General features: G+C 43.5%; 1 protein-coding gene across 2 annotated transcripts in view; it reads right to left on the bottom strand.

Moving 5' to 3' along the window:
- The window catches only part of VPS54 (VPS54 subunit of GARP complex), a 47,582-nt gene extending 34,496 nt beyond the window's left edge, over positions 1-13,086 (bottom strand). The window contains exons 1-5 of one of the 2 annotated variants that reach the window (XM_030944296.1): positions 12,973-13,086; positions 12,559-12,642; positions 4,106-4,267; positions 3,048-3,289; positions 1,530-1,608 (exon numbers count right to left, since the gene is read on the bottom strand). In XM_030944296.1, the coding sequence (XP_030800156.1) occupies positions 1,530-1,608; positions 3,048-3,289; positions 4,106-4,241 (457 nt within the window). In that variant the 5' untranslated portion in view covers positions 4,242-4,267; positions 12,559-12,642; positions 12,973-13,086. Of the gene's footprint in view, positions 1-1,529; positions 1,609-3,047; positions 3,290-4,105; positions 4,268-12,558; positions 12,643-12,972 lie in introns of those variants that run through there. The other variant, XM_030944297.1, reaches the window with a different exon arrangement.
- Between the last annotated feature and the right edge of the window lie 13,299 nt (positions 13,087-26,385).

Here is a 26,385-nt window from a genome sequence, read left to right as displayed (position 1 = left end):
ACAGAGGAGGCCTACAATTGTCTTATGTTCCTAAAAGCTATTTATCAGTTTCTATATCCTTCATTATAAACACAGCTAACCAAACATTGTGTTGACAAGCAATCTATTATTAGTTAACTACTAACTCTTAACTTCATCAAGGCCTACCCAATTATTTTAATTAACTCCAATAAAGCTTATCTCTAACTAAAATCTTAGCTCCTCTAAAATCTCTAAATTCCTTAAAGTTCATGTCTCAGTATGCAGCACAGACAGACTCATTCTGCAACAGCTATTCCAAAGTAACACCAATACAGAGAAACCCCCAGAAGGGCTTCCTTTTGCACAGAAGAGGAGGAAGAAAGTCAGCAGAAACAACTTGATAAGACGGAGTAAACTACTGAATCCTTTTTGCTCTATTACCTGTAGACATTGATATAGATAAGACTCATCAAAGAGACTGATAAATGAACCCTTTTATGCTAATGTTTTTGAGAAAGTAAATTAAAATAAATAAGAAAAACTTTCTCCAAGTTATGAGTGTTTCTTTTATGTAATTTTTTTTAATTTTACCCCTTGCCTTCCTTCCTGTCTAGTTTCCTATTAGCTGAACTACTTCCATGAAGTCCTGAAATTCAACCTTCAAGTGCAGGTTTGAGACCCCCAGCACAAGGCAGACCTAGACATTCTGGAATGAATCATGTCAAGAGCCACAAAGATGATTAAGAAACAAGGAGCAGAGACTGTTTAGACTGGAAAAGCCCAGGGAAGGTCAATGTGCTTAAAGATCTGATGAGGGGGTGCAAAGAACACAAAGTTGAATTTTCTCAGTGGTGCCCAGCGCCAGGACAGGAGGCAGAGGGCAGAAACTGATACATGAAAGATTTCATTCGAACACAAGGAAGTATTTTTGCTGGGAGGGTGGTAAAACACTGAAACAAGTTGCTCAGACAGATTGTATCATTTCCATCTGTGAGATTCACAACCCAACCTGACACTCTCCTCTCACAGGTAGCCCTGGCTGGAGCAGATGGTCTCTAGACTAGATCATCTTGAGATATAATTTCCCACCTCAGCCATGACATGACTCTCATGGCAGAGATACAGGAATGGCACTGCAGTTCTTCACTGAGAAGCCAACAGGTGATACAAATTTGATGCACCAGTTTCAATGGATCTTTAAGTAAAAAGCAATTAAAGAAAACACTGCCAGGGCCACAGTGACCTGTCACATATCCAAACATGCCAAGAAAAAGTTTAAAAGCAGGTATCATTCATATTTTGACCTACAAAATGTCAGCAGTGGTCATGAATACCTCTCAGCCTACCACATCTGAGTTTTCAAGTCCTGTTTCAAAGAAATCAGCAGCTTTATTATTTATTATTGTACATGAAGATCTCAAGCAAGTAACAGAGACAATTAGTACATTATAGAATCAATGATTCTACTCTATCAATGAGTAACATTCATAACACTTGCTACTGATGTTATAACATACTGATACAAAAAGACACCACTTTTCAATGACTAAAGCAGGCTTTCACTGTACCGTGAGTGTGTAATAGTGTCCTGTCAAAGGTATCTTTAGGAGTACAAATATTCTTGCACCTTTCATGAACCTTCTCTCTCTGTAGAAGAGAAAACATATTAAAGAATTATTCGGATGCTTAAAACCTAGATTTCTTTCATTTGAAGCAAAACATTCAGTTTTCACTGAATTATTCACAACTAAATTATGCAAAATAATTCTGGCAAGTTCACAGTATTTTCTTCCTCTTATAAGCTCAGACAAAGTTTGTCCAGGTGAAAGGTACTAAAAACTTCAACCTAGAGTGGATGTGTTGTTTTTTTCCTGTATCTTTACATCTCAAGAGAAAATGAACACAGACATTATTGAAGAGGTGTAATAACTTCTCTACATAATGATATACAATTATAGATCAACTGTAATTACATATACCAACACTTATTTGCTGACTAATCTAGGAATCACACTAACACACAAAGAATCCTTTTTCATTGCTAAATCAAATTGGATGAAAGTAGAAATTACTTGCACATATTACTAATGAGTACCTTGCCGAAACCACATATCTTGTTTCATCATGCTGAGCTTCGAATTTTAAACACCACCAGAGACCATAGTGGTGATAAGTTATGTTTCTAAAGAGCACCAACGTTAACTAGATTTCTGCAAGAAGATACATCACAGCTCAGATCCCAGTTTCAAAACCTTCCTTCATTTAGCAGTCACTGCATGAAGTACTAATTTTAAAGGATGAAATCTTACAACATTTTAAATGCTGAATATGTGAGTTAAAGGTAACAGTTCAGTTGTAGTTCATTTATAAACAATTCCCTTCTACAGTCTTTAACTATAATTACACAAGTAACATTCCCTGCAGCTAATTCTGAACCAATAAAAAAATATAAGGAAGTTACAAACCAAGGAAGCAGAGAACAGCAGGAGACTTCTACACGTTCTTTCAGTTAAAAAAAAATACTACATACTTACTGACACTTGTATTTTTAAGAGATTGTAGAAGTCTCCTACTAGTCCTGGCATCCTCAGGTGTAGCTTACACTTCCCTGCTACAAAAGAAATCACCAAGACAATAGGCCTCTTATAATTTAACAAGTTAATGTATAAATGTTTCAATGTTTAGACTGAAGACTCCTAAGAAATATTGCCAATCCTTGCAGCATGTAGTCATTTGATCCAAAGGTCTGAGACTGCTATGCCGCATTGTAGAGCCCAATCATTACAGGAAAAAAGGATTAACAACCAGAAAGAATAAATATGAACTGCAAGCCCTGGTGCAGAGCTCAGTACTCAGAAACAGAAGTTAAAAATAACATGAAATTGCCTCAGGACAATTCAGAGAGCATTTTCCACATGATGGTTCTGAGATTATAAAACCAGAAATGTCTAATGAAGACCCAAACAACACTGAAAAAACAAATTAATTATCAACTAACTGTACAGTGGGCTACTAGGCAGGATAATCTAATTAGAAGAAGGATCTCTGGTTCCTAGGACTATGTGCACCTAATTGGGGGTTCTTACCGGAGTGATTTCCTGTTGGTATAATGCAAAATGTTCCTTGGTGATCTGTGGGAGGTAGAATGAAGGCGTGACTTCAGTGTCCACAAAGTCCACTCCCCATGTTTTTGTAAAGAAATCAGATTCCCTTTTTGCTAACCTAGGATCATTTAGTGCTGCTGGGAGATTGACTTTGGAATGATAAATAGTCCATCTTTGCTGATCCACAACTAGAGATGGGCTGTCATGTAAGCTATTGGGATTGCCTGCAGCACAAAAGACAAGACAGTTTGTTAGGGTGAGAAACAAAGCTGTAAGCTTTTGCTGAAATGTGGTTCTTAAGCAAACCATATTTTACCAATGACATACTGATGATATTCTCCTGCAACATTACACCTTGCATTTCTTCTATGAGAGTAACCAACTCAAGGTTTGAACACAGAAGTGATGTATTGATACTTATTAAACAGATTTTGTTCAACATTAGTTTCTACTGAAGAGAAAAAGATTCCAACCACAAACATATTTCTAATAATCTGATCTTGATCAGAATGAGAGCTGCAATTCGTTAGCATTATATGTCATCATTCTTAAGATCCCATCCCACCTACTCCTTTGTGTAAACTAAGCCTTAGTGCAACACAACAGCTGGAACCATGACCAAAATCTGGTTTAACAACAGCACCAGAAACTAAGTACTATAGACAGGTCACTTGCTTCTTCCTGCAGAAGGGTGGGGATGTCTCCCAGAAGGAATGCAGTCAGGCTCCAAGCACACTGGACATGTCTGCTACAAGCTCTGTCAGACTGCATCCTCTTCTTAGATGGAGTATGGATCATAGCTGTAATGTGGAATGATGCAAGCAAAGTCCCACCTAAAATGGGGACATCTTAAAACAAGCTGCAAATAGTCTCTCCTATTGCTCCAAAGGGACACTGGGTGGTATAAAAAAGAATCACAGCATGCTTGGAAGACTATGGCTTAGTACACTACATCAGTATACAAGAAATATTGACTGGATAGCTGGCAATGGTTCAGCAAATGGAGCTGCTTTGTCCCTCTGCCTGCACAGCAGCATTACCTGTGGGTTCCTTGGGACACACGTCCGGCAGGGACTGCACAGGGCGAAAGCGTTTCGTGGCGTCCACTTCTTTTTTAAAGAAAGCATCGCTGCTGTTCGACTGAGGCACTGGTGAGGAACTGTGGCTTGATGCCATTGCATAAAATCACCACTTGATAAAAGCTAAATAGGAAACAATAAATATCAAGACTTTAATAAAGCTCTGGGGAGACACTGTATCAAAACAATGACACGCCAGTATTGTTTTTAACTGCAATACTTCAACTGACACATTTCAACAACAGGAGAAAGTTTATTTTAAACACAAAAATAAAAGGCAGAATGTAACTTCATAGTCTGTTCTTCACACACCTGTAGGTTTGGAGGATAGCCTGTTCCTGTGCACAGCAACAATAAAATGTTACATTTGAAAAAAAAAAAAAGTAAGTCTTTCAGGCACTTCTTCCTTTCTTGCCTTAACTATTGCAGCCACAGTGCATACATTCACAATAGAATTTCCTCTAAAATATCAGGAAACCTTGTACTTGAATCAGGAAAACTGACAATTCAACTCTTATGGCTGCCTAGTAAAGTAGAGTTTATTCCAGCATAATGTATTTGCACAGAGAAGACAATTAAATCATAGATCAAAAAGATACAGAGTAAGGAAAGTCCCACTAATTTTCAGTTCAATTTTAAGATCCCAGTTTGAAAATAAATAACCTTAAAAATTTTACACCAGGGCTGAACTTAATGAGTTCTTTCCATCTGTAAACAAAACTGCATTTCCATCAAAGTATCAGACAGTAGTACACTACACAACTATTAGAGGTTTGAGAATTTATTAAAACTGCACAGCTCAAGGAGTGCCTGTTCAAAGGGACTCATCTGGATCCTCGCCTTTAAGGAGAAATTAAACACATCTAGCAAGATCTTAGCATTTAACTACTAACCCTTAATGGACACTTAAATAACTCACTACCCTGTGAAGGAGCACAAAAAGATTAAAGGACAATTTTATCTTCAAGTGCTAAAGCAGGCACCAAGGGATGGCTGTATCTCACCCTGTCGGCTTCCAGCAGCATCACATATATTACAAATCTCATTTGGAAAAGAAAAGGAACAGGTTCTACTTTGTTGAAAGTGTCCTACAAAACAATTCTAAAAGAGATGTTTAGCTATAACAGAGCATTCCAATGAAGAGGTCCATAGTAAGGAAAACTTACTAGCAGAGAATGGGAACAGTAAGAAGTAGCCAGACAAAAAACCTTTCCAGACATCTGACAGATCTTCCTTAAATATCATAAAGCATTAATCTCTCTCCCCCAAAAGCCCCACAAAACTCTTTTTCTCTACTACTTTTATTTTTTATGTTCTTCCCTTGACATTTCCAAAGTAACTTCTCAATTAAGCTCTTCTCAAATGTTTGGGGTGGTTTTCTGAAAAATGTAGTATATTATGATAAAACACTTACTTTAGCATTCTTAAAAAACACATCCAGTGCTATGTTGCCATGACCAAGTCTCCTAAAGGCATACAATAAATTTATCTACACTTGGAACTGCTTCAAAGTGCTGTATTTGCAGTTTTTCTCCTGAAAAAGCCTCTGTAATATGAGCCACAGTCTGCTCTACTCAGATGTACGAGCAACTCGAGCAATTTGTAGAAAGCACTGAAATCTTGTAACTCCTGCAAGCCTTTCATTAAGTGTTTCTGCTTTCCCCACAATGAAGTACCATCTCAAAGAATTGTCTAGGATATGAATTGTCTCAACTACATAAATCTGAGTAGAGAAAACGCTATCTGTGTGATGCTAGTCAAAGATTTAAAACAAATTTCAAAGACAAGTTAAGACTGAAGAGTAGCACAACACCTCAGCATTTCAAAAACAAGCTTGGCCTACTCTTGCACAGGTATTTTCATTACTTATCATCATGAAATATTTAATGACAAATCTTAAAATAGAAAGGAAAGAGTACAATAAAATACCAGTGCAAGCAGTAACCTTCATCCTGTTGAGTGGATTTCAACAAGATACAAGGCTTCATAGGCAGAGGCCTTCTTAAGTGGCACGCAATCTGATGCTGTACTAAATTATTCATAGCTGGCAGCTATTCTAGTACCCTCATAAGTCAGGACCTTATGGATAATTAACCCCAATGAACAACCACATTTGTACAGGAAAAAACTCATCTCTGTACTGCCCAACACCAGGCATTCCTCAAAATGTAGTTCTTAAATTGACCAACAAAGTATAACTTCAGAAAGACCAAGAAAACTGGGCAATAGTACCTGAATTAAATCCACATTACAAAGGAATATGTGCCAAGCCCATATAAAGGCAAAAATCCTACCCTACACTCATCTCTGTACACTAACCTTACCAACAATTGAAAAACTTCAATTTGTTCACCAACAGAACAGCAGCTCCTTGTGCTCCACTACTAAACATTTTACAGACAAATTAATCTATAACTAGCCCCTAAATCAACATTTTAAAATACACAATAATAAACAAATTTGCTGATTTAAACGTACCAAAAAATGAAACTCAGTGTTAACACAGAACAAAACTTCTGCAGAGTATTTTAACTCATTCTATTTTCCATGCAAGTGAAAGGCAGGTAAAAGCAGTTAACTGCACTAACTGTGCAAAATGACAGGCAGGTAAATGCAGTTAACTGCATTAACTGTGCAGAGTCAATTATGAAATGGTGAGTCCCCTGAGTCTTTTACTTAGAAGAACACATGGCTGTAGTAAAAATACGTGACTGTGTAACTTCATGACATCAGTGTTTAAATTATATACAATTAAAATGGGTTAGATCAACTGTGTTCTCTCCAGTAATCACCAAAATTTACTCACATTTTGTCTAGCAATGTGTATTAAACTAACGCAATTAAGGAAACGTTTAGAGGTGAGACACAAAAGTAGTGTTGGAGCCTGAAGTCCAGGATTATGGCTCTACATGCCTTCAATATATTACATCTGTTTTGTACACACTGTATTAATTTCCTTATTTAAAAATATTATATTAAATTACACTGTCACTGTAATGACTTAATACCACTGAAGTTAAACCAAATCAGCCACGGCAACAACGAAAATAGCTTTGATGATCTGAACTGACAGTATTCCTACAGTTTGAGCACACAAAGACTTGCATTTCAACTTACAGCCTCCTCTTTAAAAACATTCTTGTTCAGTAACACGCTCAGCAAGTACAATATGACACAGCTGTACAACACAGCATGGAACAAAACACTGCGGTGACGAGAGCAAGAGCCACAGGCTTGGTCCTGCAGAGTCAGCAAAGAGCAGCTCTGTGAGGCAGCACTGCATTAATCACATGAGGCTATTTCTGAGATGACTGCACTGTGACTCTTGAGTTTCACACCCGAGGTTTCAGCTGTTTGAAGAGAGCACAACAACAATATAGTGTATTACTCAGAAGTGATTGCACAGGGTGGTTGTAACTCTGGAGAACGTGCTTGTTTTTCTAAGTAGCAGGACTTGTACAAAAGTTCTTCAGAAACTGCCTTCCCATATTCTAAGTGTAATTACTCACATGCTTTGTTTTTCCAATATAATTTATAGAATCTGCTCTCCAAATTTTATTTCAGCTTCAAAAATAGTGACACCTAAGAAGAGACACTCGGCATAAGGGGGAAGAGCCCTCAGGGTTCCAACTGAACATGCAATACTGAGCAAGCTTTCCCTTAAGCATTCCCCATTGTCCACAACAAGCCACACTTGGACACTAGCAGGCACTTTTCAAGGCGTCTGCTCTGCATCCCAAAGGTAAGGCAGGAGAAGTTTCTCTGTGAACACAAATGGCATGCTAAAGTCCCTGCTGCTTGTCATGGCTTTGGCAACAACAGAGTGAAATTAAAATATTTCAAGCACTCTTCTACCCAACATGCTTTGGAATAGAAAACTATCAGAAGCCACCCACAAGTCAAGCTAAAGCAAGATATTGCACCATTTCTAGAAGATATGATAAATACTGAAGATATTTATTAAAGAAAAGCATACCTGAAACATAACTAAAAGGTAAAAATACACAAGGGACTCCTTCCAGGACCTCAACAGCTAATAAATGGCATGCTGTTATTGGCCTAATATATTTACTTTGTCCTCTAAAGTTGAGCTTTCCCTATGTATTATTACACAGCTCTAAATCAGCAGCATTTCACCCTGTAACAGGGAAACCATGGTACAAGCAAACTACACAGCACCTTTGTAAGACAATGTGAGCCAGACTGCACTAGTGCAAGCTTTCACTTTTTTTTTCCAACCAGCTAATTCCTCAGGCTGAAATTTCCATGCTTGTCCCTGGGGCCCTGAGACAGACACCCCTGTTGCAGCAGGGGAGCCAAAGTTAGCTTGAAGCAGAAACATTTAAGCAGTTTCACAGACTGAGGTTAAAGCTCTGGGACTGTTCTGCTAAGCCAAGCTCTTCCTGAACAGCTACTTCCACCCTGGGGTTTCAGGGGAGCATGATGATGACTGTCAGGGGAATGATGAGGCCAGAGTCAGAGGAGAGCTGTGACTTGTACCCCTGGCAAGCCACCTGCATTTGGAACACACTCCAACATAAAACCTCTTCACACAACTTAGAGAGGAGGTCATATGTGCCTGGCCTTTCTGAGAGCCTAATAAATATAACTATATTTGTATTCACAAAAAAACCCACATATTTGAGTGCATTCTGCACACCCCAACATTATCCCCAGTCTCATGTTCTCACACTGAGGGTGTACCCTCTCTGCAAAGTTAGCATCACTGATGACCATCCAGGTTAGCCTTGCTGGGATGAAATCAACCCAACAAGGAAGCAATGTATGAGTTATCTGCATTTCCCATCAGCCCTGCTTAACCACACATGCTGTTATGCTCCAGCAGATTCTGTAATTCCTCAGACTGTGCTACTTTCCCACCAAACTGCAGAATGGGGACTATGGAAAAGCAAAAGCACTTGAATAGCCCAAAGAGTAATGCCACCATCCTCCCCTTGAATTGTCTCTTTCATAAGAACATCTCAAAATGCTCTCCTCAAACAGGGAAAGAGGCAAGAAAAAACAGTAGTGACTCCAAAGAAAGAACAGAACAGCTGCATCCGCACTGCAAAGCACCATGGGTAGCCTACAAGGCCAGGATAAAACAACATCTGACTTTCATATTATCACATTTTGTACTGGTTTCTTTTGCCCTTCCCAGATGTAGCCACATGAACAGCAGATTTAAAAAAACATTAAAAAAAGCTTTAGCTGAGTTTCATTTCTTTAAACACAGGAATAAAATCTTCTGAAAAGAATTACCCCAAAAGGTCCCATCACTGAATAATGTCTTGTTATTTAAAATAATCCACAAGTGTAAACATTTAGTCAAAAACTGGAAAGCAGTTTATCTCCTTTCAGACAAACTATCTGGAAAGTAGTATTTCACTTTCATTCAGGTACCAAATAAACAATTGTACTAATCACTTGTGATGTACTCACTGTAGCAGATGTACTTCCTCTCACCTGGAAACCCAACCTCCCAAAGCTGAACACTAATTTGAAATCAGAAGGCAGATTCTGTACTGGAAAAACAGACATACCTACAGCTATTTAAGTCATTATGCACCCAGTTCTTCTACACCAAAGGTGTCAGAATCGTTCAGAAACAATCATCAAAGCAGTAAAAATATGTGTCAGAAAAGGCCTTGTGGTTAGGTGCCCACACTATCACACAAGATGAGAATGAAGTCTCTTTGTACCCTTTTTTCCAGGCATCAGCATTACAGTGTGCATTATCCCCTTGGAAAACAGTGAAATACGAACATCTTACAGAGTTCCAGAGAGGTCCACACAGCTAAACAAAGACCAAGGAGCCCCAGCAGGCATTCCTGCTACAAGTCTGTTAAAGGTAGAGACTGCAGAGCAGTGACATGTGGAAAAAAGGCAGTAGAACTGCACCAGTCCCAGCAAAAATCCCAACACTGAGGTCCTGACGTGACAAAAGGAGTCCAACAGATGCTCATGGCAACTTGTGTTAACAGCATGATTTCCTGTACAGCCCCTCTACTTGCCATCTTCAGCAGGACCAGGCTCTTGTTCATCAGAAAATAACTTCCTAAAAATATTAATTTTCATGGGAACAGTGTGTTCCAAAGCCTTATCCAAGTCCTGAACTGGAAGTGGTTATGAGGGAGACAAATAAAAATATTTCACAGTTTGACATTGTGCATAAAGCTGCAACCAGACTATCAAAAAGCAGGCCCAGTGCACCTCACATCAAGTCCTGACACAGGATGCCCATCCACTGTCACTCTACAGGGCAGGTACTCTGCAAACAAGAACATCCAAACTTTCACTTGGTGAGCAACAGAGCATGCCATCCATGTTTGCTGACAGTCCTTGTGGTAATAATACCTGCCCAACAGAAGATCAAACAAAACTGATCACCTCTATTCACATAACTTCCTTTTTATCCCTTAAACAGCTTCCGTTGACAAAAAGAATAAATAATTCCATGGCATAAAACCCAGTATGGTCATGCTATACCTAGAATGCCAAGAACCAAAAGGAAGGTCTTACACTGTTGTATGAAGTCTCTACTGCTGTATACAGTCTTACAGTGACTGTATAAAAATGATGGACACTGTCTAACATATTGCAGAGTGCCAGACATGCTACCCCAATTCTAATAATCTAGCCCTAACACACACCCACACACATCCAAAAGAGCCTCCTTTTTTTTTAATTTAAGAACCAGATTGATAGAGAAAAAGCTGGGATATTTAAGCTATCAGGTATGAGTACCTTGGAACACCTGATCAGGACACGGACCTGTCAGTTTTGAGTATGAAGGAGCCACATTAACAATTCTTTACCTTCTGCTGAGAATATTCAGTTTTGTTGTTTTTTTTTTCTTAATCTAGCACCTATGTGAGGTGGGTGCAAAAAGCTAGAAATATTAAGACAAATCCTAGATTTGCTGGTAAATATGATTTGGACTTACTCATAGGAGGTCCCAGAAAAATGTACGTAGAACATCCACACTCATGCTCACCTGCTCACTCTTTCTGATCCATTCATTAAACAAGACAAGAATAAACAAAGTGTGAAGGGAAAAAAAAAGGAAACCAAAGAGAAACTGTGATCCTTTCAACTGGAAGGACAATATGATGTTCATGGGCCTTCTCTCTTCCTCAGACTCACAGCTCCTCATTTTCCCCAAACTCTGGAGAAGGAAAGCAGAAGTGGCTTCTTCACAGAGTTGCTGCCCCAAAACAAGAAACACCACCTACATGATCATGATTCCATTTCCCAACCTCTTCCTGCTCAAACTGCCACAGAGAAGCCTGCAGTCAGCTTTCTCCACTCATTTCTAGCAGCGCCTGACATTTTCCAGGCAAACAATATCTCTGCTCAACATTGGAAATGTGCATCTCCTTCTCCTCCCATGCCCGTCAACAAGGCAAGATTCCTGCACACATGCCAGACTCCACTACACAAAAAGATGGTGCTGAAGACAGAGGGACACTTGGGGCAGATCTTGTTACTGGCAAATAGGATAGGAGAGGTAGAGATGCTTCTCACTGTGCAACCTTCTGGCCTCACTGGTTAGGCTGCCCTGTGACTTTTGCATGAACAGCCATGGACCTCCTGTCTGTCAGTCCATTTTAGGCACTGTTCTCCTACCCAACAGATACACCAACCTAATGCCCAAAACATTTCTAGACCTTTTGTCTGCACTACAGTCTGTCAAAGAGTCACACTGACTCTCAGGTCACAACAGTAATTACTGCAGCCACTACAACAATTAACATACTGCAGTTGGCTTTTTGAGTAAGAGAGCAATTTCTTGCAAGGTTGCACAGCAACAGCTGCACAAGTCCATAGGACTTCTCATGCAGGACTTCATCAGTACAGGAAAGACAGAAAAGTCAACACACCACCTATGCTATAAACTCAAAAAAAACCCCCCAAAACAAGACAACAAAAAAGCAAATATGTAGCCCAGTAATTACTTTGATGAACTTTAAAATAAGCATTCTATATTTTTTTTACGCTGGATTGTGATAACTCTGTGTCCTGTAACAGAAATCCTAAGTATTTAGAGAGTATAAGAATAACGGAGAAGAAAAAGGGACTTAGCAACATACTAAGGCCTAAACTGGACAGTCAGAAGGGGAAAGTTTCTGCTGGGACTGCAGAAGGTGGGTATTTTATACCCCCATATGTGTATTTCTCTCAACATCACATACTGTCTTTGAAAAATTACAGTAAAGAAATGCAAGAAATTAATCTCCCCATCACACAATTTTAGGATCATCTAGAAACCCAGGAACCATCGCATTCCTACATGGCTTATGGAACCAACAAGCCCTCTTAGCGCTCCACATCCCAGTCTATCCTGGCTGCCATGCGCCAGAGGGAAAACACAGAATACTTGCTCTAAACGTTAGCTCCCGAGCCGGCCATACCTTATGGAGAACACGCCAGGAGTATCTCCCGGAGGCCGTCGTCATATCTCTCCCCGTGGCATGGTCGGGAATGCTGCCGGGGACCTGCGGGACAGTGACCGCATGAGGGAGGCCCGGCCTCCGCGCCCTCCCCGCGCCTCCCGCCGGGCACCGCCCGCTGCCCACCGGGGGTTACCATGGAAATTCCGAACGGTGATTTGCAGGGAAGGAGGGAAAGCGGGCCGCGGGCAGCCCCCCCCGCCCACCTCCCCTCGCGTCCCTCCGTTCCGCCGCCCGGCCCAGGCCGCCCGGGGCCGCCCACACAAAGGGCACCCGGGGAAATTAAACTTTCCCGGCCGCTCCCCGGGGGAGCCCCGGCGGCGGGCGGGGGCGGGAGGCGGCGGGGCCGGCGGCGGGCGGGCCCCCGCGCTGTACCTGAGGCGCCGGGCGGGATGCGCGGCCTAGCGCGGCTCCTCCGCCGCGACACGTCGGTGCCCCCGCGCAGGGCGGCGCAGGAAGGGCCCGGGCGGCGGCGGGAGGAACCAGGCCCCGCCTCTGCCACCGCCCGGGGGAGGAGCCGCGGCCGAGGCCGGCGGAAGGGGCCGCGCTGCCGCCTGCCCGCCCGCCCGCGATGGGGTTGCGGTGCGGGTGCTGTGGGGCCCGCAGTGCCGGCATTTGGGAACCCTCGTCACCGAACCCCCCTGCGGGCGCTCTGCGGCCGGTTTGACTCAGATTTATATTTTAGGCTGCAGTTCTCCCTCAGGCCACGGAGGCTGCTGGAATAGAGGGGCGCGTTGGGTCGCACTGAAGCAGTAGCAGCCTCGTGCCTGATCGTGCCTTAAGCAGGCTTAAATTCTCGGCCGTAGCGCTGTGCCAGTCAACAAAACACAGGGAAACTCTGATTAATTAACAACAGCGATTCCGGCTGTATTTAATAACATAAGCGTGTGGCTATGGGCACGAGTGTGGAAATTCGTGGGTTACACGGGGTTCACGCCCGGGCTTGCAGCTCACTAACTCGTGTTTGTGCCTGGTGCTGGCCCCACACAGACTGGGCTGAAATGTTGTTCTGCTCCTTGGTGGTCAAGGTTGGCAGAGGTTTGTTCGGTACAATTTGTTCTGCAGACTCAGCCAGTAAATCCCAAATGAATATCACCAGGATCAGGAACTCCTTGATGACTTCCTTGAGAGATGTGTATGACCTGACCAGTACTCACCCTTTAAAAAATTGAGTATAAAGAGCAAGAAACATGACACTACCAGAAAGAAAGACTAGTTTAATATTATTATTACTTCATAACCTTGGGCTTTGTCGGTGGCCATCCATTATACCTTTCACAGACATGCTTTAGAAAATAAAGATGTGCCTTCTCATGCTTCAGAATTCCATCCTTGGCTTTCTGGAGTTAATATTAGCACAGCTCAAACAGACTTCATAGGAAGCTAGAACAGCAAAAGCAGTCAAAAAACACAACTATGTTAAATATTAAATGCTTGTTAGGAAGCCAGTGGGGATTTCCCTCCAGCAACCTGTAAATGTCACTCACAATATTTTCATAGCATATTTTTCCCCTATGCAGCAAAGAAATCTTTTTGTGCCTTACAACCTCCGATGTGCTCAGATGCTCCTCTTGGGCAAAACATGGTGGCTTGGGGTTTTTCTGGGTTTTTTTCCCCTTGGGGGTCACATTAGTTGGAGTTTGCCTGACTCCTAATCTCTAAAATATGACACAGCAGCAATAAAGTGAGCAAAGAGATCATGAACATAATGTAAAACTGATTGCTGTGTATTGATCCAGACTGCAGAAGGACTGAGTTTGCAGAATTTAGTCACGTGGATAAAGGTAGGGAAATTGGAGAGGCTGTAGGAGGGAGGTGGTGTTAGCCCTGTCCTCCCTGGGGTTCTGCTTTATGTTACTTGCTGTTGAGCCAGACAAAAATCCTCAGCTGTGTAGGTTGAGGATGGCATTCCTGCCTCAGCATTGCTGCCAGCTGGCTGGGAGTGTCTCCATGCAACCACTCACGATTGAGTTGGAAAGTTTGGATTTGCCCAGAGTTCACAGTTTGCTTTGAGTAGTCTGACCTTCTGGAATTGGACCTGAGAGTATCTATATAACCTCTTTCCACTAGCAAAGAAACAATGGGAGGGGATGGGAAGAGAAAAGGAAGGGGAATCCCCATCAGAGAAGCAGCTGTATGTGATTATCAACTACAGGCACTGGTTTTGAGGGGAAAGCCGTTCCTACAAGCTTGGGAAAGCTTCCTACAAGTGGTAAACCAATTTTCCCCTCTTTAGCCCTATGAGTCAGCCTGAGGCTGAAGGTGTCCTGCAGCATGGATACAATTTTCCATGCCTCCCTTGTATGAATCATGGGTTGATCCACTCACTGCTGAAATGTGTCCAGTCCTGGTCAGCAAACGGAGCCAAAGCCAAGCCCAGCTGTGGAGGACTGACCTCAGTGCTCAGCTGCTGAGGTTCACAACACTGTTCTTGCAGCATCTTCACTGAGTCAGGGAGCTATCCCACTGGGCTCATCTCAGGGAATTGGTCAGAGCAGCTTTAAGAAGAAATTTTGCATCAGTTGCTTAGCATTAAATGACCTTTATGTAGAGCCGGCTTACCCCTCAGTTGACATTTGCCCAGGAAGCCCTGAAAAATTGTGTCTGTGTTTCTCTTGCACCAGAGCGGTACTTTCAAAGCCAGTAATTAATTGTGTCAGAGATGCAGGGGAAAGCCATACCCTCAAAGTGACATTTGAGCCATGCACCCTCTCATGACTTCCAGTTGCAATGATAAGAGTCATGTTATCTGCTCACGCAGGGAAAGTAACAAACTGTTTGATTTTCTACCTTATTGACATTATCTCTTAGCTAAATGTTGTTACTGTTCTGCTGCATTTTGTATTAACAGCAAAGCCCTCTGTTCCCCTTGGGAAAAATGAACTAGAGCTACATCATCTTTGTGGATCAGAAGGAAAGGATGACAGCCATGAGGTTGCCTCCTGCTGCTTCCTTTTCTGACTGTCACCCTTCTGCTAAACCCCGTGGTGGCAGTGACAACACCAGTCCAGCCTGAGAAACCTCATCTCCTCCAGACCGTAGGAGACTCAGTGGGTGATTTCTGGAGACTTTGAGAGGAAAGGCTGCTTTAAAGCATAACAAAGCTCCCCAAGGCACGTGGCGTGGCTGGGCTTGTGAACTGTGGTGTTTGCAGCCTGTATCGCTCTGTGGGTAGGAACAGCCAGCAGAGCTGGTGAGGTGAGGAAATTGTGAGTCAGTCAAGCATAGTTCACTTGATCTGTTGTCAGTCTCCCTCCTCACACACAGCTTATGTCCACAAAGTCTGCTTTTATGGGAGCATTTCAGTTATCTGCGCTTCCTACTGATTGCCAAGGGCCACGTCAGCTCTGCAGGGCAGCGTGACTCAGCCCAACAAACACCCTTATCCTGGGCACATAGGACATAGTTCCACAAAGGCTCTTCCAGGGAAAAACTCCAATCCCAAGTAGCTTTAGCCAGGAAAAACTTTCTACTGCTGCTTTTTCATCTATGTAACTTAAACTGGCATTCTTATAAAACAACAGAAATATGACAGGGCTTTTTCCTACACTCACGCCAGCTCAGGAGTCTTCAGTGGAGTCTTCCTGGAAAAGAAATGGGAAACTGTGAGCTTTGTGCTGTAGAAAATAAACAGTAAAAAGAACAAAGTAGCTCAATGTTTTCTCAGATACAAGAGACATTAAAGAAATAAGGAAATGCTTATTACTGCTCAATGGCAGAACTAGCAGCCAACTGTTGTAAAAGCTGGGTCATCTCTAGGAATACCTGACCTCCTTCCTTCAGATGTCATAGTGTTTTAGAAGGTCTTTGCATACAGGATCCTGGTACCACTAGCTTTCAGTTTTCCATAGGAAACCTTTGCTCACCTTGCTAAAAACTGAAGAAGGTACTGCAATCCATAGGGAATGTGAGGGAAAATAGTGATTAAATGTAATTAGAGGGGCAGGTCCCCCAGGAACCCTGAGTGTAGTGGGTAATCTTGTCTCTAAAAGGGCAGCATTAAACAATGATAGGAACAACCAACCTTCGAGGAAAAGCTCTCCTTGAAGGAAGCAAGGGACATAAAATAAATATGTAAAATAATGAACACTGCAGAGAAGGCAGATGGAGAGTTTCTGCTCTTCTTGTCTCAAGTGATGTGAAGGGATATTAAGACTGAATATTTCATGCCAGTAGCAGGGAACATATTTCCAGGCCTTGTTTAAGTGGAGCGTGGTGCTCAGTGCCACGAGAAACCTTTCAAGACAGGAGCTTAGGAACATGCAGAATGGGATGCCAGTTTTATAGGGCAACTGGCTCTCGAAATTAACACAGATGACAATTTTGAAGATTATTTTTATCATGTCAACCAAATGCTAACTGGTGGAACTCAGGTTCAGACCTCTGACAGGCCCACCTCAAGGGCCCCCCCTTCACATGGCTTTTTCTAGGACAGTTTCTTAATAGACGGCATCAAGACACTGTCAAAACACAAGAACAACCCATAAAACTGAGATGCCGAGTCTCTCCTGTTGCTCCTGAACGCCCTGGCATGTATTCCTCCATGTCTGCAAGGGTAGCAGAGCTCCTCCTGGCTCCAGGTCATTCCTCAGCACCTTAGACATGTTGCAGATGTGGCTGCATTTCACACAGTTCTTGGTTCTCTCCATCTCCAGTAAAGAGGTTGTGTAAAATTAAAAGCCCTTTCTTCTGTATCTGGAGTGAGCCCATTTTATCAGATAGCAGTTTATTCTGATGGAGTACATCAATACCTGGCTCATCAGGAGCTCTGGCTTTCTTTATGTCAGCTTTCCAGGCTAGCTTGTTATGTGCACTGCTCCCTTTCAATCCAGCCATGGCCACTCCAACATTACAAAAGGAGGAATTCCAGTGGGATGCTTTCAGGAAAGTGTCATGGAAAACAGTCTGGTCCAAGCAGCACCTCAGGCAAGCAAAAAGCTCTTGTTTCTGAGAACACTTTTGGGTGAAAACGTGCAGTTTCACAGCAACTGATGGTTGGAAAAAGAAAAAAGTGCAGAAAAAATGGACCATGTTGGTACTGAGGGAGTAGGGCTGGCATCTTAGTGACTTTTAAAGAGAAGAATTTGATTCTAGATGCCACAGGGTTCAGTACATGTTTTATTTTAAAGATCACCGATAAAGGCCCTGAGTTGTAGATATTTTTAGACTTTGCTCTTGTCTAGGTTGCAAGACCTGTGGGTAGAGGGTACAGCCAAGTTCACTTGTAGCTAGTGTAGGTGTCACACACATACTGCTGAGAGGAAAACCACACACCTTTCTGCATTTTAGAACTCTACAACTGAGAGGCTGTGGAATGATGAGGGTGCCAGATTAAATAGAGGAAGCAGCACCCTCACTGCAGGCTGGCCCAGCCAGCAGCTTTCTGAATGGTGCCTCATGACCTTGACTGGAAATCCCAGGGATTAAAGCAGGTCCACAGGGCAGATTTTTTTTCCTCTAAAGGCGTGCTAGGTAACAGCCATTTTTAGGAGAGGGGTCTGTGTAAAAAGCATCATCAGGTCTTTGAGGGCACAGTTTGTCTTTGCTTGTTTTACTTTGCTCCTACCCTGAGCTCATCTCAGCTTCAATGCAACTGCTGGGATTTGATTTAAGTCAAATGAACTTCCAGCAACTGCTCTGCATTACAGCAGATGGCAGCCTTTCCCCAGACTTCCAGAAATGAGTAGTACCTGGATTTCAGACAATCGCGTCTTTTCTTGTCCCCGGGTGTCTGCTAGCGGCAGCAGAAGCCTCTGTAGGAACCAGCAAATGATTCAATGCAGATAGAGATAGAAGCAACACTGAAATCTCCTCCTTGCATTTGGAGAGCTTGGCTTCTCACCAGAGGGTGATCAGCTCTTGCACCACCTCTTTATTCATCCAGGATGATGTTTCCCTTCCAGCTTATATCAGAGTTCAACATTGAAGCAATTAAAAATCCATGCTAATTCATTTCTTCACCTTGACAACAACTCATAACAGAAAACACATCATCCTTGGTGGGGAGTATGTCAAAATCAAAGTGATATTTCTCAGCACTTGACATGCTGTATTAAAAAGCACCTCTGTTAAGAGACCTACGCAGCTGGCTGAATAAACTGTGGTGTGGGTGAGGCCTCAAATTACTTCATCTGCTGGTGACTTTTCAAAAGAGACTCAGATATGCTCTGTGGATTCACCCAGCCCTGAAAAGTAAGGGGAAAAGTGATCAGCACTCTTCTGTCCTGCCCCTTTTTGTTCCAGAAGAGGAATGCTTACTGAAACAGGGCTTTTTGAGATGACCATAGCCAAGCTCTTTCTAATACCTCCTGGATCCTTGGAAGTATTTCTTATTGCCAGATAGCAACTCTTGTCCAAAAAAAAAAAAAAAAATTGTCCAAACTGTGTTTTTATACCTACCTGACTGGGATTAGTCAGGCCTAGGGGTCTGTTTCACAAGCATGAGAAAGATGCAAAGATATCTTCTTCTGGGAGGTTGCTCCTGATGGAAACACAAAAGAACACAAATTTACTTCTACATAGGCTCTGCTTTCAATTTCTACTTTTTATCTTGCTTCTGTTCTCACAAAACATGTTAATGGCATCCAGATGCTTATTAACACGCTTCATAGTAAGAACCAGAGACAGGAAATACAGGCCAGATGAGGAAGAGAAGAGCTTACACAACAGCTAAGAGAGATGAGAGGAACCCAGACTCAGCAGGGTCAAGTAAAATTTACTCTGGAACCTTCAAGAAACAGATCAAATTGTGGTCAGTTGAATGACACTATAAGCTCCAGGGAACAGAAGAGGTCCCACAAGACAGAGAACCTATTAGCAATAGTTAGGGGGACATCCAAATACAGCATTAATTAAAGACCCACATAAGCCTTAAAGCAACAGCTAGGGGCTTAAAAGAAAAAAAAAAAAAAACAGGCCGTGTCTAATCAGCTCCATTGCTCTCTTTGATAAGGCAGCTGGCCTGGCAGCTGAGAAAGGGAAGTCACGGATGAGCTGCATCTCCCCTTGCATCGCGCTGGGTAACGCAGCCACCCAAGGAAATGGTCCAGACGGCGTTGCTGCGAGCTGAACGAGCAGGGCAGTTGTTTGTGCTCAAGGTGTAACATCCGTCACACCCCCGGCTCTGTGTGTCACATCAGCCACTGCCATGGTGGCTGATCAGCTCCTGAAGGGCTAGGAGCTGGATTTCTGTGCAGATGATACCATGTGGGATGGGAGACCCAGGGAGACAGAGTTAACTTCACACAGGAAATCACCATCAGTGAGGAAATGACTCCAATTCCCCACGCTATACTCAAGGCATTGGAGTTCAGGAGCATCTTTTCCTTGCAGGACATGTGTACAACTCACCCCCAGTTCAGCTTTTAAAGAAAAACCACTTAAAATACTCTTCCACCAATGTAGGCAGCCCACAGAGCCTGCTGCAGACTGCTGCTTCCAGCTGCCCTCTTCTTTGCCTGCTCTGTAGAGAAATCTGGCTAACGAGGAATCTCAAGGCCATTCCACTGCTCTTCTCCCATCTTCCTGGCTGCATTCATTATTAATAGAACCTCATTAAATTTTAATAAAATGAATATCAGGGGTCTACAGCTTTGTAGGCACCTTTCCTCCTTTTCTTTTTCCTCCCAGGTCTATTTGTTGGACAAATTTATTCGGTGTCACACAGGGGAAGGTGCTAATCTATGCGTTTTGCAGGAAGTTGCTTTTTTGCTTTATTTCCAAACTCTGCAGAAGTGCCTGGAATATGAAAGCTTTTGCTTTGAGTTGTTTCTTTTTCTTTAAGAAAGCAAACCCCAAACAGTAGGTAGATATTTGGTCCCAACTTGCTCTTCAGTTTACTTTAGTAGATAGAAGTTTATGAGCTCTACAGTTTAAGAGTAGATCTGAGTTTATGAGTTCTATAACTGAGCCATGGACCAGGCTGCCTGGAGACATGGTGGAATCATTACTGCAGATTTTGAAAGAGCAAGCGTGTTAAACACTTGGAATAAGTATTTGGGTAGAACCACCCTGCCACAGGGCAGATAAATGATGGAGAGGACATTGCATGGATCTGTAGCTACACAATGAACAATGTATTTTTAAATCAGCTGGTACAAAGAAACTTGCATCTCAAACTTGCAAAAAACTTGTTTGATGGAACCTGGGAACTCTTATTGGTGGTTGTTGTTTGTTTGGGTTTTTTTTTTCCTTTTAAATAGTACAGGAGCTCCAAACACCCTGATTTTTTTGAGTATCAAGAGCAAAGGTGGGTTAAGTATGCCCCATCCTGGGGACTCCTATAGCTGCTCTTCTCTTTCTTGGCTGTGCCCTGGGGGAGCCAACCTCGGACTACCACTTTTATACCTTCTATTCTGTGAATGAGACCCTAAATTACAGTCTGAAAGATTGTTTGGAGCCAGCAGATCCTAGACCTTTTGCATGATACTATTCAATATTTGCTGCAGAAACATAAATAGAGCCTGGCTTTATTAACCATTAGCCTATGAAGTTAAAAGTATAACAAAATGCAGACACGCGTGGGCTATAAATATATTTATGTTGTTGTGAGGAACACTAATCCCAGGCCTCTATGGTATGAAAAACTCTCCACTGTGTGAATAATGTATATTTGGCAATATTGGTGTAGGGCCCAAGGGGATGGGTTGTTGTTTGGGTTTTTTTGCTTTAGGGCTGGCACAGACTCCAGGCAAACCCCACTTTTGTGTAGTCATTTAGCCTGCTCTGGTGACAGTTTTCAATGACAGCAGCCAGGAGCTGCCAAGGACTTTGCCATGAGCATGATTCATCATTGCCCAAAGGTGCTTGAACACACCTTCTGCTGCTCCTGCTCCAGAACAGGTGGAGTGAGATTTCCAAGTGATAACGAGTGACGCTGGCAAAAATCGCTGAGTAACACTGAAAGCCCCTGGGGCGATGGTGGAGCTGAGGTCATTGGCACTGCTGATCCTGCCTCCTCAGGAAAGCTGCTCTGGATCCACTTTTAATGTGAATAAGTGAAAAAGCATTAAACATCCATGCCCTGGGTGGTTAGGTGGCATTTAAAGGCCTGCTGATTGCTTTAGCTCCCCTTCAAAAGTGAAGCAAGCTACCTCAACAGCTTTGCTGTGCAGAGCCTGGGCCCAGCTGTGTCCAGGTGGCCACTGTCACCACGGGCTGTGGGGAGGCCCAAATCCCTGTGACACATCTCAGGCAACGTTCATCCTCCAGCAATGGTCAAAGGTGACACCACAGCTCCATCCTAGGATGGGATCCATGGACATGTCCCCACTCCAGGGAAAGGCAAGCTGGGCAGGAGAGCTGCCTCAATCATGCCCTCTCAATCCACGGCAGTTTAGAGCCTTCCAGCCCCTCTGAGATCACAACTCAGGGGATTGTCCAGGCAAAGCTAGAATGGGCACACCTGCAGCACAGTCCTATGGAGACTTTGGAACCTGCCACCCCTGTGCCAATGGGAAGCACAGGACGGAAGGGAAAGGGGCCAATTAAGAAGCCAGGCTATCTCTGTGTTGCTCAGGGCACACTGAACAGATGATGGCATTGCTGGAAGCTGCATTTGCTTTTAATTGTCCTCATTCCACTGAATAACTAATTCTCTCCTCCTCCCACACAACAGCAAAAAAAAAAAAAAAAAAAAAAAAAAAAAAGCATGGGATTTTTTGAAAGGATGAGTTGACTCAATTCCTTTCATCAAGCACATGACAGCAAGCTGCAGTTTTTAGCTTTGCATCCAGGCAAGTTTAGAATATTGCTGCATGCATTTGTTTTGTTTCAAATCTTCTGGGATCAGCTAAAAATATTATTTTGGAGAGATGTAGATATGGAAGCACTGAAGGCTTCATGTTCATCCAGCTCTGAAACTGCAGCCAACCAAAGGGAATGATAGGTAGATCCCAAGTGGTTTTACTAAAAAGTTATTTTACAGAGAGCTGGGAAGTGGGAGGCACTTGGAATCTGAGCATGATCCAGGGAAAGAAGTGGATCCCTTCGGCCCAGAGTGTTTCCCAAGAGCCCTGGAAAGCCATTGCTCTTCCTTCCTCCTTGACCAGCTTGTTTTCCAGGACAGACTGAAGGGAAACCCTACCTAGGCTGAAAACTAGGTGACCAAAAAAAACCTCAAAATACATTTTGCAGGTCCTGGGTCCAACCAACATAGTCCAATGCATTACAATTCACATATTTTAATAGAATCACTTAAGGAAAGGCATAATCACAAGAAACACAACTTAGAAATTTTCAGATAAAATATTTGCAGAGAAAAGTGAAATTAATTTTTTTTCTTCAGGGGGTGTTGAAACAGGAACAAATATAAGGGCCAAGACAATTGTATAAATAAGCAGACAGGTAATTTTGGGAGTGAGTAGCAAAGAAAACAGACATAAAGAAGCTTTTCCCACTGGTTTAACTGTATTTAACCACACTTAAATCTGACTGACAACATGAACTATCATGTCCTTCCTCTCTTGTGCTGCTCACACTCCAAGCAGCACTCACACGGAATCCTCAAGAGTCCATGTGCCATGCCAGGGCTGGAAAACGGGAAGGCTTTTCAGGAGACCTTTCCACTACAAAAAGGAAAAATAGACCACCCTGGCATGTGTTTAAACTCCAAAGAACTCCACTCTCATTGTTTTTCTGGAAGGCAGCAGATCTCCAACGGCAATCTCAGCACAGAACTGGTACTAGAGATGTAGACAAGGTAGAGGAAGGAAGTCAGACAGATTAATAATTTACTCCTGCCTCAGAGCTGTGTAGTGGTCCTAAATCAAAATAAAAACATTAAAATACTGCAGCTATTACCAAATTGCAGAGAAGTTGCCTTTGCAGCAGGAAGGTCCTTCTTTGAGTTGATCTTGAGGTCATTTGTACTCTCATGAAACATCTCAGCCCCCTGCACTGGAGCAATGGGTTCTCTGCAGGGCTGGCAGAACCCAGGATTTGCTGGTGCTTCATTGCTGTCACAAACATATCCTCACCAGCAGAGCTAGGCAAACACCACAGCCAGCTAACAGTGATGCTGGTGCTGCCAGCCCTGGAAGAGGGACAGTAGGACAAGGACTGAGATCTGTACACAATAGCAGCAAACCCAAGAGTGGCAGGGAGTGGGCAGGGAGTTCCTGACTGCCAGAGCTGGCACTTTGCCTCTGGTTACTCATCTTCCCTGAAGCTTAGCCTTGAGGAACGCAGCCGCAGGCAATGCATTCCTGATCCCACAAGGGCTTGTGCTGGGCAAGGCAAGCAGGACCTGCTTCGGCAGGCACCTGCTCCCAGTGACTGAGGAATGGGCTGTATTGCCAGGGCTGGGAGGCACAGCGAAGGTGGGCAGCAGCAGCTCAGGAGGGTCCAAGGCAGGAGCATAAAGATTCAGGCACTGGGGTTTACAGCTAATGCCATTTCCTACGGCTGCACTGATCCCAGCCTCATGTGTGTCTGAGGCCACAGGTCCTGCTGCGCTTCCCATAGGCTGGATTTGGCATGGCTGCTCTCACAGAGGCACCTGAGGCTTGAGGTAATAAAAGCCCATTTTTTCTGCTCTTTAAATCTGCCCCCTTTTGCTTTCAGATATGGAACCAGACCAAGAACCAGCAGAGCTGAAGGTGCTGGCTGTTCTTGCTGCAGTAGCACCCATTGGTGTTTCCCCACTGGAATATAGGAGGAGGAGGATACTGCCTCCCAACAGCACAGTGATGTAGAGCTGTTCTCCTGGAGCAAACAGGAGCCTGAGCTCCTGCTGCTGCCCTGAAAGCAGCACCTGGGGAGGGGCAGGACTGCTGCTGCCCCTGCAGAGGCCACACTTGCCAAGGAGTCCCCGGTCCCAGCCACAGAAACCATCACAGCTCCTGCAGAGATGCTTTCCCAGATCTTCTTTACAGTATGCACAACACTGCTGGTACAAGTGATCTGCCACAGTCGCAAAAGAGCCTTAGAAACTGCATTTCTAGGATGATCACAGCCCTTATGTTAAAGCCAAGTGCTACAATTAAAAATAGATGAGCTCTACCAGTGTTTTTACAGAAAGGGATGAGCCAAGACAAGGACCACAAAATCTGGTCTAATTCAACAGCAACCAGGCCTAATCCAGGCTGAAAGACAGCACGCAAATAGCTGTAGGCATCGGGGTAGATTTATATTGCAAAACTGGAAATGTATTTTTAGAATTGAGCCTGGAAAGTGTCACTTCAGAAGGAGATCAAGCATGTCATGGCAGGATCATTATGGGATTCGCAGAGCACCTTCCAACACAGGAGTCTCCTGAGGTGACTTCATGTTTAACTTTCCAGAAGACCAGGCTCATTCCTGCAGGTGTAACAAGCCCAGCACAGCTGGGATGGGAAGGCCTCATCCCCAGCCTGCACCACACTGCTCAGGGTCACACCAGGCACTCCTGGGGCTGCTCCAACCCAGTGGCCAAGTCAGCAAAGGAACCAGAGCACTCTGTTCTCTCCAGAAAAGCCACAGCAACCTCCCTATGCTCCTGCCCTCCTGCCAGCACCCTGTGCTGCCCCACTTCTGCTTTGGGGAAAAAACAAAAATACAAAACAAAAGGGCTTTATTAGCCAGCTGCTGCTTTCTGGCAGTGTTAAATCTATGCAATCTCCTACAGCTGAAAGGCAAATTAGTTCATTAGATCACCTGCTTTACACATTGCACTGCCCAGATCAGGGCAGCCACACACAAACTGGAAAACTGGCTGCTCATATCCAAAGGCACTTCTGCAGAGCTTCACTGAACTTTAAGGCTAGAAAAGTACCTACACTTAATGTCATTTTCCCATTGATTCCCTTATACCTGCAGTGGTATCCCAGGGAACAGTCCTGTCCCATCCGGTGCTTGCATCACCATTGCTTCTTGCCAGTCCAGCAAACCTTTAAAAGCAGGTGAAGGCCACAGATCTCACCTGGGGCTGGTCTTGGCAGCTGCAAGGGGCTGCTTTAGGCTGTCACAAGTGGAGCTGTGATTGTCTTAAAACCAGCAAGGTGCCACCTCTTGCAGCACCAAAATTTGTTCAAAAGGATTGGCCTTAAAGTTCAGAGTGCTTCAGTCATCTGTTTGAGTACTTTTAATCTGAAATTCACTTTACCATTTACAGAGGATTATTGCAATCATTTCTCAAAGAACAGAAGCCTGGGGGTACTCAAACAGGGTACCAGAGTTAGAGATGCTGTTGTTGGTGATGGAACTTGCTCCTCAAACTACTCAACCATTGCTATGCTGCCTTTGACAGTGGGATTTCCCTGTCTCAAGTGTTTGAATGCCCATGTTCCACTCTTCTAAAAATGGGATTAAACAAGCCCAACTTGGGTGAAGAAAAGTACAAACCAGGCAGAATGTGGGGCAGACTGAAGAGTGACCTTAGCCTAAAACTCCCCAGAGACACAGCCAGTTCTGCTCAGGTACCTTTGTCTGGGATGCCTTTTTTGGTGGGGGGTGAGGAGTGGGGTAGAGAAGTACAGTGTAAGCATAATGTACCATCTTAAATGGGGTAGGGCTTTAACAAGGGCTGTATGTCAGGCATGACCCTCTCTTCTTCCCCTCTGCAGTTAGGTGTGCCTGTACCCAATTGCACCCCTGGCTCTGCATCAGCCTCCAGCTGGGCCTCCAACAGCACTTCCCATATTCCTCCTACCATCCCATGCTCCATCTGTGCTCACAGTTCAGCTCTGTGTTACTCATACTGCCTTGTAGCTTTCATTAAGTTCGTTTCTGGTTTTTCATGTTCCTGTAGTCAACAATATTAGGACCAGAGAAATGTCAATTAGATTTTGTGGAAGACAGAATCAAGAGCTC

Source organism: Camarhynchus parvulus, chromosome 3, assembly GCF_901933205.1.
Source record: "Camarhynchus parvulus chromosome 3, STF_HiC, whole genome shotgun sequence".
Taxonomy (NCBI): Eukaryota; Metazoa; Chordata; class Aves; order Passeriformes; family Thraupidae; genus Camarhynchus; species Camarhynchus parvulus.
This window is presented reverse-complemented; position numbering and strand designations above follow the sequence as displayed.